Source organism: Bufo bufo, chromosome 3, assembly GCF_905171765.1.
Source record: "Bufo bufo chromosome 3, aBufBuf1.1, whole genome shotgun sequence".
NCBI classification, from domain to species: domain Eukaryota; kingdom Metazoa; phylum Chordata; class Amphibia; order Anura; family Bufonidae; genus Bufo; species Bufo bufo.
In genome coordinates this window covers 45,186,057-45,205,524 of record NC_053391.1, presented here as the reverse complement: position 1 = coordinate 45,205,524, position 19,468 = coordinate 45,186,057, and the positions used below count along the sequence as shown (strand labels likewise).

At 40.0% G+C, this 19,468-nt stretch overlaps 1 protein-coding gene across 1 annotated transcript in view; it reads left to right on the top strand.

The window, feature by feature from the left end:
• GRIK1 (glutamate ionotropic receptor kainate type subunit 1) overlaps positions 1-19,468 on the top strand; it is a 209,684-nt gene that overhangs the window by 83,702 nt on the left and 106,514 nt on the right. The window contains exons 7-8 of the mRNA XM_040422093.1: positions 3,499-3,642; positions 4,441-4,548. Coding sequence (XP_040278027.1) covers positions 3,499-3,642; positions 4,441-4,548 — 252 coding nt within the window. The remainder of the gene's footprint in view (positions 1-3,498; positions 3,643-4,440; positions 4,549-19,468) is intronic.

The window sequence follows — 19,468 nt, the reverse complement described above, 5'->3', positions numbered from 1 at the left end:
GACTCTTTTCCAGGCCCAGTCTGCAATGATTGTGATGTTGGTTCTCAGCAACCACTTACTTTTAACTTATAAATGACAGACCGCCGAAATCAACTCACCTGTCTCTACTTTATACTGCCGTTAGTATGGGTAGCATAAAGTGGATGACAGGTTCCCTTTATAAAGTTTTCACAGCTCTAGTTATAGGCTGTGTCTCGTTTTGCAGTTCAGTCTTCTTCACGTGAAAAAAAAATCTGTTCCAACTCCTTCAATGCAAAGCCATTGAGAGGGTGCCATGGAGACCCTTAATTAGTTGCTTACGAGTAGGAGAGTCGCAGTGAACTTCCATGTTGTTCACAAGATCATTGCCATATTGCAGTATGGCAGAGCTATAAATGGCATGGTATGATTAGGGATGCTCTAGTGCTTCTGCGCTCCCGCATATTATCCACAGTGGCTCCCAGCTTGATTGGCACCACATGGTCGCAAGTCAACCACAGTATGGTGGACGGAGTCAGGGCCGAACTAGAGTTTTTTGTAATGTACTTTTGTGAACTGTTGTGCAGTTGACCTATATTATTAGCATAGTGTGGTGCTTCAATTGAAATCTTCTGATCTGGTTGCCCAAAGACCAGGGTTTACATTAATAGAATTTCTTCATTAGTACCATACCGTTTTATTGGAGTTAATGTTTATAATTATTCAACCTAGATCCAGCCGAGTCTCAGATTATAAAACTGTGCCATAGAATACAACCCCTTTAAGGACTGCCAACCATATGGCCTGCCCATTCAGCTTCAATAGGGCCCACAAGAGCAAGGATCCCACAAAGACTAGTCCCTTCATTCTACCAAAAACAGATTGATAAGGGGGAGCAATAAGAAGGTCACGGCTTCTTCTCTCCTAGAAGGTGATAGGGGAAGTCAACACGCAATGGACTATCCTTTCCTGGGATGGTACCAGCAACAGCATGGAATCCCATTTTGAGTTCTGCACTGTACATTAATGGCAAAGTAGCTCTGCTGGGCCAAAAAGCTTCCGGATCTAGTGCAGGGACTCTTAAAAGAATATGGGGTTTACATGTTTTGAGGGGCCAAAATATTGGCTTGAGTTTCATAATAAGGGATTTGGAGGGGGAAACAAACACTAGAGGCTTCTGCCCTGGGTGACAAAACTGGAACCATAATGGGGGGGGGGGGGGGCACTTTAACCTCTTCTATTTTTATCACCTGATGATATCACAGTGACCTAAACCACAACGAAAAATCTGCTCTGTTGCACCATTTCATGTCTGCCGTGTGTGATATGCTAATGCATAAAGCAAGGGTGATCCAGAGGTATTATATTTTTATATATAAATATATGGCTCGGAGGGGGTTAAAAAACAAACAAAACATACTCACCCTACTGATCCATCGATACAGCTATTCATGTGCTGCTTATGTTTCCACTTGCTCTCCACTTCATGGTCGCGATTTTACATGTTGGAAATGCCAGGAAAGGCTCACTGAGCCAATCATTGGCCATAGCAGTGACCCGCCTCAGTCAGTGATTGGCTGAGACCAGGAAGTGAAGAGCAGCAGAGACCAGAGCAGCGTCAGAACATTCGTGGCTGAGGATTGTTGGGTATGGCTTCTACTGTATTTTTAACCCCTTGAGAGCCATATAATACACATAGACAACCCCTTTAAAAGCAGCATATTTGTACTTGAAACTTTTAAGTCTTAAAGTTAGTTTTATATTTTTCTCCAGATAAAGGTGAGCTGTGACAGCGTTGTATCTTCACCTTGATCTGAGAGCCCTCCAGTCCCTTTCGCTATCTTGTTTTTTTGTGTTACGCTTGCAGACATTATTTTAATTTAAGGTCTAGCCGGTTGACATGCTCAAGACCTCTTATATATTTATCAGACACTTGTAACATCCAGCTGTAATATTTATAGCCTTCCCCTGTTATATACAACCTTGAGAACAAGGCAAGTGCAATAACATAGCAGCTGGCTGCCTGATCCAAGCAGTGGGTGCACGGGAAGGACGGCAAAAGCTTGTGTGCAATTCTGACTTTTAAAAGTAAAAAGAAACTATAATAATTTGGTTTATGAGATTAGAAAAATATTGATGCTTTCTTCTGGAAACATTGCCGCTCTTGTCTGTGGATTGTGTCTGGTATTGCTTCTCAGCCCCATTAACTGGAATACCAGATACATTTCTCCTGTTGTATGGATGGAAATAGGGACCCATATGAGCTTACACTCCACAGAAGAGAGGACCCTGCCCATAAGAGCTTACACTTTACAGGAGGGAGGTCCCTGTCCATAAGAGCTTACACTCTACAGAAGAAAGGACCCTGCCCATAAGAGCTTACACTGTACAGGAGGGAGGTCTCTGTTCATAAGAGCTTACACTCTACATACAGGAAAGAGGTCCCTGCCCATAACAGCTTACGCTGTATAGGAAAGAGGTCTCTGCCCATAAGAGCTTACGCTCTATAGGAAAGAGGTCTCTGCCCATAAGAGCTTACACTCTACAAGAAAGAGGTCCCTGCCCATAAGAGCTTACACTCTACAGGATAGAGGATCCTGTCCATAAGAGCTTACACTCTACAGGAGAGAGTCCCCTTCCCATAAGAGCTTACATTCTACAGGACAGAGTGCCCTTTCCATAAGAGCTTACATTCTTCAGGAGAGAGGCCCCTGCCCATAAGAGCTTACATTCTACAGGAGAGAGGCCCCTGTCCATAAGAGCTTACACTCTACAGGAGAGAGGTCCCTATGCATAAGAGCATACAATCTACAGGAGAGAGGACCCTGCCCATAAGAGCTTACACTCTACAGGAGAGAGGATCCTGCCCATAAGAGCTTACACTATACAGGAGAGAGGATCCTGCCCATAAGAGCTTACACTATACAGGAGAGAGGCCCCTGCCCATAAGAGCTTACACTCTACAGGATAGAGGTCCCTGCCCTTAAGAGCTTACACTCTACTGGAGAGAGGCCCCTGCCCATAAGAGCTTACACTCTACAGGAGAGCAGTCACTGCCCATAAGAGCTTACACTCTACAGGAGAGAGGATCCTGCCCATAAGAGCTTAAACTATACAGGAGAGAGGCCTCTGCCCATAAGAGCTTACACTCTACAGGATAGAGGTCCCTGCCCTTAAGAGCTTACACTCTACTGGAGAGAGGCCCTTGCCCATAAGAGCTTACACTCTACTGGAGAGAGGCCCCTGCCCATAAGAGCTTACACTCTACTGGAGAGAGGCCCCTGCCCATAAGAGCTTACACTCTACAGGAGAGAAGTCCCTATCCATAAGAGCAGAACCTCTGCTCACCACCACTTCAACCATTATAGCACTGGCATTCAGGATTACATAACTGCCCCCCACACCACAGCTTTTCTGTCCCATATAGAGGACCTCTCTCGTGCAGCACCTATTCTGGTGAATGTCAGAGTAAATACTAATTTGAAATGTGTAGAGACTAGTGAGTATTATCATAAAATGCAGTCTATGTGTTTGATACAGACAGATGCTGCCTTGATGTATGACGCTGTCTATATGGTTGCTGTTGCCACACAACGAGCCGCCCAGATGACTGTCAGCTCTTTGCAATGTCACCGTCACAAACCATGGAGATTTGGACCACGATTTATGAACTTCATAAAGGAGGTATTTATTTGATTTTTTGAACTATGTATTAGCTCTTTGCATGTGCTGAGAATGAGATAAACTCAACCCCCCAAAAATAATTCTGTGTAGTTCTTCTGTGATGCATTTAGGACATTCTTGCCAATTCTCCTGGAACACCCAGGTGGCTCATGGAAAAAGACCTAATTGTGTTTGGCGCTATCAGAAACAGCCTAGCACCAAAACACACAGTAGCTTGTAAAAACCCATGTCTATCCCAAGAAAAAAAAAATTCAGCCGGGTGCTACACGTATAGCACACTCTACTCTCCAAGAAGGCCATTTCACAAATATGCTTTAGGGAATGTTCCTTGACTGGGATCATTTTTGATAGAAATTCATATGAACCTGGTCCCATCCCAAGGATCTGTCCACTGTGTAGGCTTGGTTAAAAATGTCTTATAGTTTTACGTCTATAGCTCCCAGGCATACCTTTGTCCATGGTTACAAACTCCAGTGTAGTCTGATCCGGTCATAGCCACCCTCATGTGTGTCCAAGTTCTTGCTAACATTCTCTCGTTTGATTGCAGGGTCTGACTGCACAGGATTTGTTTGTAGTCTGTTACCTAGCTCTGCTTGGGGGCTGTAGACACGGTTAAGAGATTTTTTAATCAAGGCTTTTTTTTAATATATGCTACTAGTTAATAATGTTTAATGACAAATTAGTTTACCCTATGGGTGGTTATATTGGAAAGGTTCACAAGATTGAATATTTCTGTGTGGTAAGATGATGGATAGTCAGCTTGGCTTTAAATATCTTTTCTTGTCTATGTGTCCCCAGGCACGGTGGGATGGCTTGACAGGTCGGATCACCTTCAATAGAACGGATGGCTTGAGAAGAGATTTTGATTTGGATATTATTAGCCTGAAGGAGGACGGCATGGAAAAGGTATGGAGGATTTTCTTCAATCCTCCCTGTACAGACGTGTCGACTCATTTCTTCATTTTCACTTTAAGAATATGGTTATTAAAGCCTGAGGAATTGTATAAATAAGCATGCCATGTTTTTTCTTAAGCTGTCGAGAAAGAGCTGTCAAGATGCCTTGGTGTCAAATGAATAATTATATAACTGAAGTCTATGCGTTCAGAAACCTTAGAGGAATTCTTTATCTTTCATCTTTTACAAAAAAAATAGTAACAATATGAAATATTACATGTTCTGTAACCAAGACTGTTTAAGAGGGTCACTGCAGTTAAGATAATACTCTGGGCAAAACTGATCCACTCCTACTGCAAGATCTAAGGGGGAGGAGCATGACACAGAGATTCAAAGAACGCCAAAAGTGTCATGCCCCCTTCAGGCATTACACAGTAGATCGGTTTTGACTTGGGTATTCCTTTAAAGAAAATCTCCAGTAACCACAGTATGATTAACAATTTAAGACCAATTTCCTGTTGGCTAGAAAAGGCCCCCAGGGCTGTCCTGTAACAATACCCTTTAGGGAATACCTAAGGTATGTCCCAAGAGATGCCTGTGTATTTCACGTTTACAGACAGTAATATAATGTCATACACAAATATGGCATTACATTATCTGACAAAACACATGGTAGTTGTTAATTTGCCCCCCACCAACTATATCTTTGCCATGTGCTTGACCCTTAAGGCATGTTCAGACATTGAAAATTCTGTCTGGTTTCTGGCCCTAAAGTGTACCAATATTTTACAGCAGTTCACGTGAAAAGGATTTATGCAATCTTTGCAAATTTAAGAGATCACCACCAGTATACAATCTACTACCTATGTGGTGAAAAGTTGCCGATGATCTCTATTGGATTACAGTTGGATTAATCTGAGTCAGATCGGCTGCCCAGTCCACAGCAAAAATCTAAGTTTCAGATGCAGATCTCTGATTCTTTTACCGTTATTGCTCCTATCTGCCATTCTGGGCTGTGGTCACACGACCATGGCCATGCAGCTCTTTCTTATTTGCTGTGATGTCATGTCCATGGGCGGGGCAATGATAGAGGAGTGTCTATGTAACTAGCTGGGTGGAAGGAGCTATAAACCAGCTGGCCGTTGTTATGGGCAGTGATAAGGGAGTGTCTATGTAACTAGCTGGGTGAGAAGAGCTATAAATTAGCAGGACAGTGATAGGGGAATGTCTGTAACTAGCTGGGTGGGAGGAGCTATAAACTAGCTGGACATTGTTAGGGGCGGTGCTGGAGGTGTGGCAGAGGAAGGAGAACTGCATCATGGGTTTGGTTGGACAGAGCAGCAGGAAGTGCTACATACAGGATGGAAACAGAGTCCACATAAAAAAGAATGAGCATGGGGAAGATGTACCATACATGTGGTGAGCGACTGCATGAGCATATCTGTTAACCACTATAGTAAAACCCCTTTAAAGTAAATTTGTACCGTTGTGAACATACCCTAAGCCTGCATGTGCCTCATTTTGTTTGGTTTTCAGAACCAGTTTTACCAAAATTTTCCTGTAATATATATATATACATATATATATATATATATATATATATATATTATATTATATTATATTATATTATATTAAAAATTCCACAGTACTCCCAAAAAAGTTCAGTAGTAGAGTTCTTTAATTACCAATGCGACAGTTCAGTCCTCTTAGTGGGACTTTTCTCAAGCAGAACCAGTAAGAAGACCAGTAAGAGGAGTGAAATGTTACATTGACGATTAAAGTACACTACAACTGAACTTTTTTGGGAGTGCCGTGGAATTGTCTTCTTATTTATTTGGATGCTATATTCTTTAATACAATATATAGAGAGCTTCATGACACCATGAATTTGCTGCCCGGGTCCCCTGTGGGCCTCTGCCATATTTTGCTGCTTTTAAATGGAAGTTAAATAGTGAAAGGTCTTAGGAACACCTGGTGTCAGTGGCAGCTCACCGTGGGATTTCATATCGTCTTTTGATCCAAGCTGTAAATTCGGTTCCAGGGAGTTCACTGACCCAGGAATCGCAGTTTGAGAATCTTTTATTGAATGTCATAAACAATTTAATGATTTGATCCCAGCGCCAGCCCCATTAATGCGCAGTGGAGGGTTTACACAAAGCGATGGGAATACATTTACATAGGAAAACCTTTTATCCTATTCTTGCCTATGTTAACTTTTCCATTATGAAAATTGCACTGATCGGCTTTTATGAATATATATTCCTTTGACTAGATTGGATATAGCCTCTGATATTATGAAATATTCTTAATGCTGTATTTTATCAGGTGATTTCTATATTTCAGGAATGCAAGCAGCACTTTAACTGTCGGGTCTAAATGCAGCGAGGTACTTTGCCTGTAATGTCAGGTTTAGCTTTAATCCACATTGACTCGATAAGTTAACTGCTAAATGCAGGCAGACAATTGATAAAATGCAAAGTCCACCATAAAATCCTTAATAAATAACAGTTATAGAAACGCTTTTCACTGCGCTATCGAAAAGGCATACAATAATGATATGTTCTTATTAGATGCATAGGTATCTTAAAAAGGGCTCTCCACGTTAAAGGACAAATCCATCAAAATTTTTCTACGGTGCTCGCCACCTCCATCTGCTCCAATATGTAATTGCGTGACATGTCCTCTTAAAGGATATGGACAACTTTGGGGCAGTTTTTTTTATGATTTCATTTTTTTCAATAGGTCTTTATGAAAAAAAAATTCAGCCTTTTCTGAATTACAGGGTTAAAAATCAGTCTGTTTGCAGGCTGTCATTTTATCTCAATTACGGCTCATGTGTAGGTTTTATCTCTGATCTAGTGACCTCAAACACTCATTATAGCTCATTTCTTATCAAACTGATAAGAATATGACTTAAATAACTGTTTATGAGGTCAGGAGATCAGAGACAAGAGCTACGCATGAGCTGTAGGATAATGGAATTCAAAGAAAACAGAAAACAGACAGCCTGCAAGCAGACTGATTTTTAATCCTGTATGTCAGAAATGGCTGAATATTTTTAATAAAGATCAACTATAAAAATTATTTTTTGCTCAAAAAGTGTAAAACATAATCATAGGCCTAGGATTAGAGATGAGTAAACCAGGGGAAATTAGTTTAGTTTGAAGTTTGTCAATTTTATTTTATTTTTTATTTGGTTCAGGGAGACAGAGACAATGGGCCAGATTTATCATTAGCTCAAGTCAGAATAATGGAGTTAAAAAGTTGCAAATTTTTGCGCAATCACTTAAACTGCGCAAAAATTTGTGACTTTTATTAGCTCTGCACTATGCTCGCCAGTTTTCTGAAAGTGGGCGTGTTTTCTTATGTAAATGAATCTCTGGGCAGATTTACTATTGCGACTATTTAAAAAGTCGCAAAAAAATTCACAATTTCACTCCAGTGAGGACCATGCTTATCTTATGAGACTTTTTAATAGAACATGCAACTTTCTCGTAAAGCTGCTTACTGACGGATAAACTGCTACCATCAAACCACATTTATTACAGTCTTAAAGGGCCTATCATAAATCTGACTTGGCTAAAACTAACTTTAGCCATATGTGAAAGTGGAGTGAGCTGTCAGAGTAATGATAAATCTGGCCCAATATATATATATGTAGTAAAAGAGGTACTCTTTTTCATTATGGAGAGCTCATGGTACACCAAGTACGTGTGTGCAGTATTGTAGGCCAGGTGATGCCCCTCTGAATTGCTAGGGAAGATATTCAAATTAGCTTTCCTAAACCTATCTGACACTGGCAGATGTTAGACATGACGATTTGCATTTATTTTACCCAGAAATCCAGAGGGGTGTTGTCTAGCCTACAGTAGTTGTCACATGTTTCAACTGGTCTCCATAATAGAAATAGTACCCACCCAGAGGTTCCACTTAAGGCCTTGCAACTGGAAATGTTGCTCTCGTCTGCTTTTTTTTTTTTCTTTTTTCTTTTTTCTGATTAAGGATATTTGTCCTAAAGGAAGTGGAACTACTTGCAGATGCGAGGCTATTTTTCTAGCTTTGCCATGTAAGCATGTTCTAAAGGCAGGAAGGCATTTCTGCCAATTTGTTGTGTGAAAATAATACAGCACTTATATTGCTTACTGTTTCACTACATATGCAGCAGCAAGTAGATATGATCATAGATTGCTCCTATTCACTGGAGCATACATCATCTGTATAGCAAAAACAGACAACAGCTTTATCAATTTTATTTCACTATTTTGCCTCAACATCAGATAAACCAGAGAGACTTCCAAAGTAATATTCAACTGAAAGTGAAACGAGAGAATTACAACATCCAACAAAACGTATGCATCGCTTTATAAAATATGAAAGCTAGTTCTCTTCTAGAAGGACAAGAGAACCAGAATGCCTCAAGAGAAATATGTCTTACTTGATTGACTTGCCCTGTGGGGTTCTCTTTGGGTTGCTCTTTACCTCTTTATCATAAGAGTTCAGAGTTATGGGCATAGAGAGGGTCTTCAAACCCCCATCCCCCTCCTGAGGTGGTGACCGACAGCAGCTGCGGCACAACCGTGAGGCTTACTGGACCTTCACTGCCAGTCCCGTGTACCCCATGGTTTCAATTTAAAACGAGAAATTATGTTACATTACTGATTTTATAGTATTATTATTGAATCTGGGTTGCATAAAATATGGTGACATTCTAAGCAAATCCAATACCATTCTACTTTAATTGGTTATAATTTGGTATGTCATACTATTGACATTATGTGCTACATATATTTTTATTTCTATCATATTGGCTTTAATTTATTTCTGTTTGTATGGATTCTTCAAGCCCTTGTCAGGTGTTCTATGTGGAATATAATGTCACCACTTGCATCTATGTATTAAAGGGTAACTGTCATGTTTTCATAAAAAAATCAATTTTAGCATGTTACTGCTGCAGCAGCATTATGCATAAAGCAATCTTTAGTTTCTTCACATACCACTATTTACCGAGAGTTTTTCCCTTAGTTACGGCTGTTTAAACATTTAAAATATGAGGATCTTCTCGAGATGGCTCCTCTGCCAGTTCTCTGAGGCCAAAACTGCATTCCCTCACTTCCTATACAAACTTGCTGTAGCCAGCAGCCCCCTACCAGCCAATCAGATTGGATTACTGAGAGACACGCCTCCTCACTCTGAAGCCTAATGCAGGCATGCAGTGTGGAAGACCGCACCTCTGTCTTCTGTTTATACGAAAAGGAAGACAGACAAGCCCTAGCAACAGTCTTTTAGGGGAGCAGTGGAAAGGGACAGAGTACATTAATGAAAGCTGTTATTTTAAGGTAATTACAGGTCTTTTGACAATCATTGACAGACTAACTCAGGTATACATGCCGAGCTCTAATAAACTAGCAAATAAAAAAAAATGACAGTTACCCTTTAATTTGCACCTGATAATGGGGTATAGCCCCTATATATACCTTGTTCTTTTCCATGCATGCTAGTCATGAGTAAGACTGTGTAACAGTTTAAACGCATTGACGGATTATGGCAAAGCGGTATGCCCTGGACAGTTTTTTGACATGCATCCTCAATAAAGCTGGAAATACTTTTTAACCCTTCAGTGCTGGATGAACTATTTACTAGACCAAAAATATGCATGAGTATTGTATGCCAGGCGAAACTACTCTTGGTTTCTAGGAAGAGTATATCGCAAATCGCATAGGATATCCCCTCTTTTCTTTTTTGGTCAGGCAAGATAATTTGCATACCTTTGGCTTTCTGGGAAAGATAGTCAAATTAGCTTTTTTTTTCAAAACAGAAAAGAATACTAGTTTTTTCTCATGCCAGCCAAATTTAGATATGTGATTTGCATATACTCTTCCTAGAAATCAAGAGTAGTGTTGTCTGCCAAACAATACTCATGTTTATTTTTTGGTCTCCCTAATGATAAAGAGTACTCCAAAGAGTACTCCACAAGGCAAGTCAAGTTTCTCCTGAAGCATTCTGGTTCTCTTGTCCTTCTAGAAAATAAGCTACCTTGCATGTTTCATTGAGAGAGGTATGCGCATTGTTGGATGTTGTAGTTCTCTTGTTTCAGTTAAAAGTTACTTTGGAGATGTATGTAGGAATTTGGTATACTGATGATGTATCCTCAGGTGAATAGGAAGTAGCTGTCCCATTAAAGTAAGATAGCAGGAACTATAATTATATTTACTTGCTACTGCATAGCAGAACTGCATTATTTTCACACAGCAGATTGGCAGAGATGCTTTTCTGCCTTTTAAAAAGGTTTATGTGGCAAAACTAGAGAAAAAGGTTTATGTGGCAAAACTAGAGAAATAGCTAAGCCAGTTTTCAGAGAAAAAGCCATTAATCAAAGAAAAGCAGATGAGAACAACATTTCTAGTTGCAAGGCCTTAAGGGGAACCTCTGGATGGGTACTATTTCTATTATGAAAACCAGTTGATGTACATGACAACTATTGTAGGCTAGACAATGCTCCTCTGGATTTCTGGGTAACATATAATCAAATTATCATGTCTAACGTTTGCTGGCAGCAGCTAATTTGAATATCTTTCCCAGAAACCCAGAGGGACATCTCCTGGTCTACAATACTGTGGACACATACTCAGCGTACCAGGCGCATTGCCTGGCATCCTCCATTCTACCAATTTAAAGTGGGTAGAGTACAGGGATGGTGTGTATATCTGCCCAAATGCTGCCACCCTACAGTTGAGGAGTTGATGACATGATAGGATCAGTGCTGGAGCATCAGTGCTGGAGCATCTACAAAGGAAAGGTCAAAGCAGGACAAATGATTTATAATGCAGACAACACATTGACTGCATATTTACATACTGTATGTAATGAATTACGGTCGTTATCATAAAGCTGCAATCAAGAGAATGATTATCATCATCTGAGTATTTGTCACCTGTAAACATTGCAACCATTATGTTTGGTCTATGCATAATGTCTTAGGGAAGGATGGGGGATGCATAGTAGACATGTTTATTTAGTTTCATAGATGTATCCTGATGACAGGTTCCCTTTAAATATATTAAGAAATGCCAACATGTAGATTTCAAGAAAATACAAAAATAATGGAGGATGCTATTCCTGTCTCAAGATGGAGCACAGATGTCATAATCAAACTGACAACTCCTTTGAACATATTTCTGACTGTATATACTTCAAAAATACAAAATACTGTGCTATAGTACTGCCCATATGGGCAAAAAAATAAGTACCATAATACTGCATCCTAGCTCCTAAAGTATAAACTACTAGAATACTGCCTCCTATGTACAAGAATACACTGTAACCACTATAATAATGCCTCCCATGTACAAGAATATACTGTAACTACTATAATATCCCCTCCTATGTACACGCATATAACTACTATAACACTACTCCAATGTAGAAGAGTGTAATTACTATAATACTGTCCCTATGTATAAGAATATACGTAGCTATTATAATACAGCTACCTATGTACAAGAATATAACTACTATAATACTGCGACTATGTATAAAAATATTAATAAGAATTTGAGGCACTCAGTCCGTAGGTTATGCAATTCAAATAATTTTTTTATTTTTATTATTATTCATGTTTTCTGCACCATCCATATGCCCGTGAAAAATAAGGAATGACAGATTATTTCTGACCAGACGTTTCGGTCACGGTGGACCTTCATCAGTGGTCATGTTATCTGGAATATACATATTGAAGTGTTTTACATATACATGGAATGCAGAGCATGAAGTCACAAAATAAATAAAGTAACATAGAACAAAAAATAAATAAATTTAAATTACAAGCAAAATTTCATAGTGTTGTCGCAGCAGAGTGAATACTGTCCAGGGGTTGGTAAAAACATCTGAGTGTGCGTAATAGTGAAAAATTCATATATTTATAACAATCAAATGGTTAGTAAAACATGATTATCTACGCTGGAGGAAGTATAGGGGGGGCAATAGATAGAGGGGGGAGGTGTCCAGGGAGTACATAAGTAAATAAATAAAGCCTATGGGAGATATTGGGCATATTGATATCCCGCAAATGTCAGGTAAAGCAACCTGTAGTATATCCCATGGGATCTGTCGTATGGTCCCATGGATATTCACAGATGCATGGATTCTCAGAAACACAAACTTATGGCATACACAGTTGTGGCATTGTATTAATGAGATTATAAAGTTTCATGAGGAGCGTCATCAAAGCATTTACAGATCCATGGATTTACATAATAGACACATGGCTGTGGCATAGCATAAGTATGTGGTTTCATGGGAAGCGTCACCCAGATATAAAGCTATGTAGGAGCAAATATAGATGCACATAAATCACATAGACATAGATGCACAAAAATCACAGAGATCACATGGTGGCAGCATAGTGGACCCAAGAAATCGGTGAATCGAATTTCACAAAGGTAACCTGTGGAGAAAGCATTGCAAATGGTTATCTACCTGTATGCTGGGTAAAGGTATGCTTGGGCGCTGGATGCAGGAGTGTGTAGGCTTTGAGCTGCTGTTTAAATAGCACACTGTCCGGCGATAGCGATCACCTGACAGGAAGTCATGTGTCATCTGGAACGCATGTATGCGTTCCAAAGGGCGGAAGTCTCAGCTAGGGCTGTGGATTATGGTAATTCCGGTCACATGACCGGCTGTAGTGAACTGTGGAGTTGTTCATGCGTTCCACACTGTGTAAAAGGGGCGGAGTTAATATGTTAATGCGTTCCACTGCATGGCCAGACATTATATCTTACTGTGTGTAATAAGGTTGGAAGAGAGATGGGATGCGATCTACATGTGCAACAATATGGTTGGAATGGGAGATGGGATCTAATCTATATACACAATATTGTTGATCTGAAAGAAGGGGATATAGGATAATGGTGTATAATGTGGATAGATCATCCGGGAGGTAGTTGGGGGAGGTGACAAAAAGACTGGGGGAGGAGCTAGGGGTGGAGAAGTGGCCTCATGGATATGACAGGTCATGAGCTTAATATTTGGAGTATTATGTGAGTTGGATCCACACTCTCTATGGTATCTATAATGATCTGAGGATAACTAAGTACTAAAATCATCCTATTGTGACCTATGGGGAACAGTCAATAGCGTAAAGCAAATTATGTTGTGGCATATTCCATACGTGTGTGCCTGTATGGCTGTTAGGTCCAAAGGATATGTAGATAACATAAGGGTATAGATATAGTCAAGGTAGGGGACGGAGAGAGGTTAAGGGGGAAAGGAAAGGGCAGGGGGAGAAAAAGGGAAGAGGAACAAGGGGAACCGAGGCCAATACATCACCCTCACCCGCCTGTGGACAATTTCAGTGCGTCTGTAGGAAAAATGAGAGACATAAATGTTAACATACATCAATATTTTTACAAGTTTATAAAGAAATCACATTCGCGGTTTAAGCCGTGTGGTGTTAATGTCCCCAGTTTATGGATCCAGAAAGCTTCCCTTTGCCTAAGGAGGAGCGTCCGGTTTCCTCCCCTTCTCGGTTGGTCAATTTGCTCCAGGATTTGGAAACGTAATTGGGAAATTTGGTGTTTCTTTTCAATGAAATGATGAGGTATCGGTAGGAAAGTATGGCCTAGTCTGATCGTGGATTTATGTTTGCTTATCCGGTCCCTGATGTGTTGCGTGGTTTCGCCGACGTATCCGAGGCCACATGGGCATTTTATTAAGTAAACAACAAAGCTGGATTCGCAGGTGTAGAATCCTCTGATTGCTATGGCTTTTCCGGTGCGTGGGTGTGTGGCGTATTCGCCTTTAATGACACTGGAGCAATGGGCACAGTGTAAGCACGGGTATGTCCCTTGTCGTTTACTGCGTAAAAAAGTTTGTTTTAAAGGTCTCGTGAAGCTACCTACATCTGCTTTAATTAATTTGTCCTTGATATTAGGTGGTCTCTTATAACAAGTCAGCGGATATTGTTGGAACTCTTTGATGTCCGGATAAGCCTTGGATAGTAGTGACCAATTCTTTTTGAGGGCCTGCTGAATTTTGGGCATAAGGGGATGGTAAGTAGTTACGCATGCAATCCTATTGGAGTTGTCCCGTTTTGTTTCCGGTAACGTGGGTGGGTTTTTGAGTTCCAGGAGAGTTTCATTTAGAATTCCCTGCGGGTAGCCTCTTTGTACAAACCTGTCGGTCATGTTCTCGAATCTAGTATTTTTTGTTGTGGTATCTGTAACGATCCGATCTACCCGTGTGTACTGGGACCGTGGTAATGATTTTTTTGTGGCTCTAGGGTGACAACTGTTGTAGAGAAGAAGGCTATTGCGGTCCGTGGGTTTATGGTATAAATCTATGCTGAGAGATCCGGATTGATCAATTTTGATTAGGGTATCGAGGAAACTGATTTCCTCTTGGCTGATGTGTGAGGTAAATCCTAGTTCATTATGAATGTGATTGAGGTCATGGATAAAGCTGTCTATGGTGGAAGTGGGTCCCTTCCAAATGCAAAAAATGTCGTCTATGAAACGTAGCCATATGTGAGCGTGTTGTTGGAACAGGGGATGTGTATAGACGTGTTCTTCTTCGAAGTTAATCATGTACGCATTTGCGTACGGAGGGGCCACGTTGGACCCCATAGCGGTGCCACGCCTCTGGCCATAGTAAGTATCCCCAAATAGAAAAAAGTTTTTTGTCAACACAATTTCAAGTAATTTTAGGCAACATTCCTGTTGTGGGTTACTCAGGGTGGAATGTTTATTGAGGAGAATAGCTGTGGCCAGTATGCCTTTCTCATGTGTGATTGAAGTATAGAGGCTGTTCACATCTAATGTAAGTAAGTGACAATCTATTGGGACATCAGTATTTTTTAATTTTTGTAAAAAATCAGAAGTGTCTAGAATGAAGGATTTCGATGTTTTTATCAGGGGGGTCAGAATTTTCTCTAAATAAATTGCTAGGGGAGAGAGGATGGACTCGGTGGAGGCTACGATAGGGCGCCCTGGGGGTTTAGTCAGATCTTTATGTATTTTCGGTAGAGTATAAAATACTGGAGTGATGGGATCTTGTTTGGTTAGGAAGCTTGCAGTCTTGGGGTCTAGGATACCTGATACTGAATAAGAATCAATAGTAAAGGCAATTAATTCCCGTACCTGTGGTGTGGGATCTCTTGATAGTATCTCGTATGTCTCAGTATCGGATAACTGTCTATTAATTTCTGCAAGGTAATCCCTCTTGTCCATGACAACGAGAGCCCCACCTTTGTCCGCGGGTTTAATGGTTATGTCTTTATTAGTTTGTAACGAGTTCAATGCTATTTTCTCCTCCTGAGATAAGTTATTGGAATGTCTAAAGTGGCCCTCTGTGTTAGCCATAAGGATGTCACCTACCAATTTTTGGGAAAGAGAAATATACGTCTCAATGGGATGCTTATTTTTAGGGGGCATAAAGGAACTTTTGTTCCTGAGTCCCAGGTTTTGGATGGAGAGGGGTCCCGGTGAAATAGTACTCGTCGGTCGTTCTGGTATTAGCTCCTGGAAATGGGCTTTAAGTCTCACAGTTCGATAGAATTTTTGTAATTCCTGTTCTAGCGAGAACGTATTAAACGTAGGTGTGGGACAGAAGGATAAACCTTTCTGTAGAACTGTGATTTGTATTGGTGATAGATTAGAGGATGAAATGTTAACGACTAGATTGTCCTCCTTACCTGGGAACGAGTCTGGATGCGTCCTTCTTGATTTCCTCCCGCCCCTCCTGGTCCTCCTCTTCTTTTGCCCCTCCTTGGGGCGTTGCCTAAAAAACGCGGTTCGTAGTGTCCGGATCTGTCGCTGTCCGAAGAGCCGGAGTAGTGTTGATGTCTGTATCCACGATAGAACTGTTGTTGCTGGTTTCCCTTCCAACGATAGACTCTGTCTAGTCTATAGTCCTCGGCGTCCCGTATAAATTTCTGTCTCTTTCCTTGTTCTGCGTATTTTCTGTATTCCAGTAGCTGTTTATCGATCCTTTCTTTGGTTGTAACTAGCTCTTCTTCAGGTGTAGTCGAGGTCAATTGGGATTCAGTGGTCTTGATCTGTGAGGATAATTCGGTGGTTGAGGTCTGAAGCTCCTCTATGGTCAGTAGAATGAGGTCGAGGGAGCATTTATTTAGGATGCTCTCAAAGCGCTCGCAAAACTCTTTCTTCTCCGCGAAGAGTGTTGGTCGGAGATGAGATCTCAGGCCTCTAGGGATCCGTTTGTTTTTATAGTATTCAGTAAGTGTGCTGCAGTGTAGTTCCCAGCCAATGAGTCGCTTTCGGTCACGTTCATACTCACGGATCTTCATCTCGTGGTTTGGGATGTGCAGGAACTCATTGGGTAGGTTTACTCTGGACACTATACTCTCTGCTGTAGTGGTGTCATACGAGAAGATATTCGTCATGCTTGTATGAAGGTGCCGGTATCCCACAGTACATACGTAATCTATAGAAAAATGGGGAACCGCACTCCGTTTTAGGGGTGGTATCACCGGTGCCGATCAAGGGCTACTTAAGCCGTATCCAATTAATAAGAATTTGAGGCACTCAGTCCGTAGGTTATGCAATTCAAATAATTTTTTTATTTTTATTATTATTCATGTTTTCTGCACCATCCATATGCCCGTGAAAAATAAGGAATGACAGATTATTTCTGACCAGACGTTTCGGTCACGGTGGACCTTCATCAGTGGTCATGTTATCTGGAATATACATATTGAAGTGTTTTACATATACATGGAATGCAGAGCATGAAGTCACAAAATAAATAAAGTAACATAGAACAAAAAATAAATAAATTTAAATTACAAGCAAAATTTCATAGTGTTGTCGCAGCAGAGTGAATACTGTCCAGGGGTTGGTAAAAACATCTGAGTGTGCGTAATCGTGAAAAATTCATATATTTATAACAATCAAATGGTTAGTAAAACATGATTATCTACGCTGGAGGAAGTATAGGGGGGGCAATAGATAGAGGGGGGAGGTGTCCAGGGAGTACATAAGTAAATAAATAAAGCCTATGGGAGATATTGGGCATATTGATATCCCGCAAATGTCAGGTAAAGCAACCTGTAGTATATCCCATGGGATCTGTCGTATGGTCCCATGGATATTCACAGATGCATGGATTCTCAGAAACACAAACTTATGGCATACACAGTTGTGGCATTGTATTAATGAGATTATAAAGTTTCATGAGGAGCGTCATCAAAGCATTTACAGATCCATGGATTTACATAATAGACACATGGCTGTGGCATAGCATAAGTATGTGGTTTCATGGGAAGCGTCACCCAGATATAAAGCTATGTAGGAGCAAATATAGATGCACATAAATCACATAGACATAGATGCACAAAAATCACAGAGATCACATGGTGGCAGCATAGTGGACTATGCTGCCACCATGTGATCTCTGTGATTTTTGTGCATCTATGTCTATGTGATTTATGTGCATCTATATTTGCTCCTACATAGCTTTATATCTGGGTGACGCTTCCCATGAAACCACATACTTATGCTATGCCACAGCCATGTGTCTATTATGTAAATCCATGGATCTGTAAATGCTTTGATGACGCTCCTCATGAAACTTTATAATCTCATTAATACAATGCCACAACTGTGTATGCCATAAGTTTGTGTTTCTGAGAATCCATGCATCTGTGAATATCCATGGGACCATACGACAGATCCCATGGGATATACTACAGGTTGCTTTACCTGACATTTGCGGGATATCAATATGCCCAATATCTCCCATAGGCTTTATTTATTTACTTATGTACTCCCTGGACACCTCCCCCCTCTATCTATTGCCCCCCCTATACTTCCTCCAGCGTAGATAATCATGTTTTACTAACCATTTGATTGTTATAAATATATGAATTTTTCACGATTACGCACACTCAGATGTTTTTACCAACCCCTGGACAGTATTCACTCTGCTGCGACAACACTATGAAATTTTGCTTGTAATTTAAATTTATTTATTTTTTGTTCTATGTTACTTTATTTATTTTGTGACTTCATGCTCTGCATTCCATGTATATGTAAAACACTTCAATATGTATATTCCAGATAACATGACCACTGATGAAGGTCCACCGTGACCGAAACGTCTGGTCAGAAATAATCTGTCATTCCTTATTTTTCACGGGCATATGGATGGTGCAGAAAACATGAATAATAATAAAAATAAAAAAATTATTTGAATTGCATAACCTACGGACTGAGTGCCTCAAATTCTTATTAATTGGATACGGCTTAAGTAGCCCTTGATCGGCACCGGTGATACCACCCCTAAAACGGAGTGCGGTTCCCCATTTTTCTATAGATTACGTATGTATAAAAATATAACTACTATAATACTACTCTTATGTATAAGAATATAACTACTATAATACTTTTCCTATGTACAAGAATATAACTACTATAATACTGCCTCCTATGTACAAAAATATAACTACTATAATACTGCTCCTATGTACAAGAATATAACTACTATTATACTGCCTCCTATGTACAAGAATATAACTACTATAATACTGTCTCCGATGTACAAGAATATAACTACTATAATACTGCACCTATAGTGTATGTATAAGAATATAACTACTATAATACTGCGTCTATACTGTATGTATAAGAATATAACTACTATAATACTTTTCCTATGTATAAGAATATAACTACTATTTACTGCCTACTATGTACTGTGCAAAAATATAACTACTATAATACTGCTCCAATGTACAAGAATATAACTACTATAATACTGCTCCTATGTACAAAAATATAACTACTATAATACTGTCTCCGATGTACAAGAATATAACTGTTATAATACTGCACCTATAGTGTATGTATAAGATATAACTACTATAATACTGCACCTATAGTGTATGTATAAGAATATAAGTACTATAATACTGCACCTA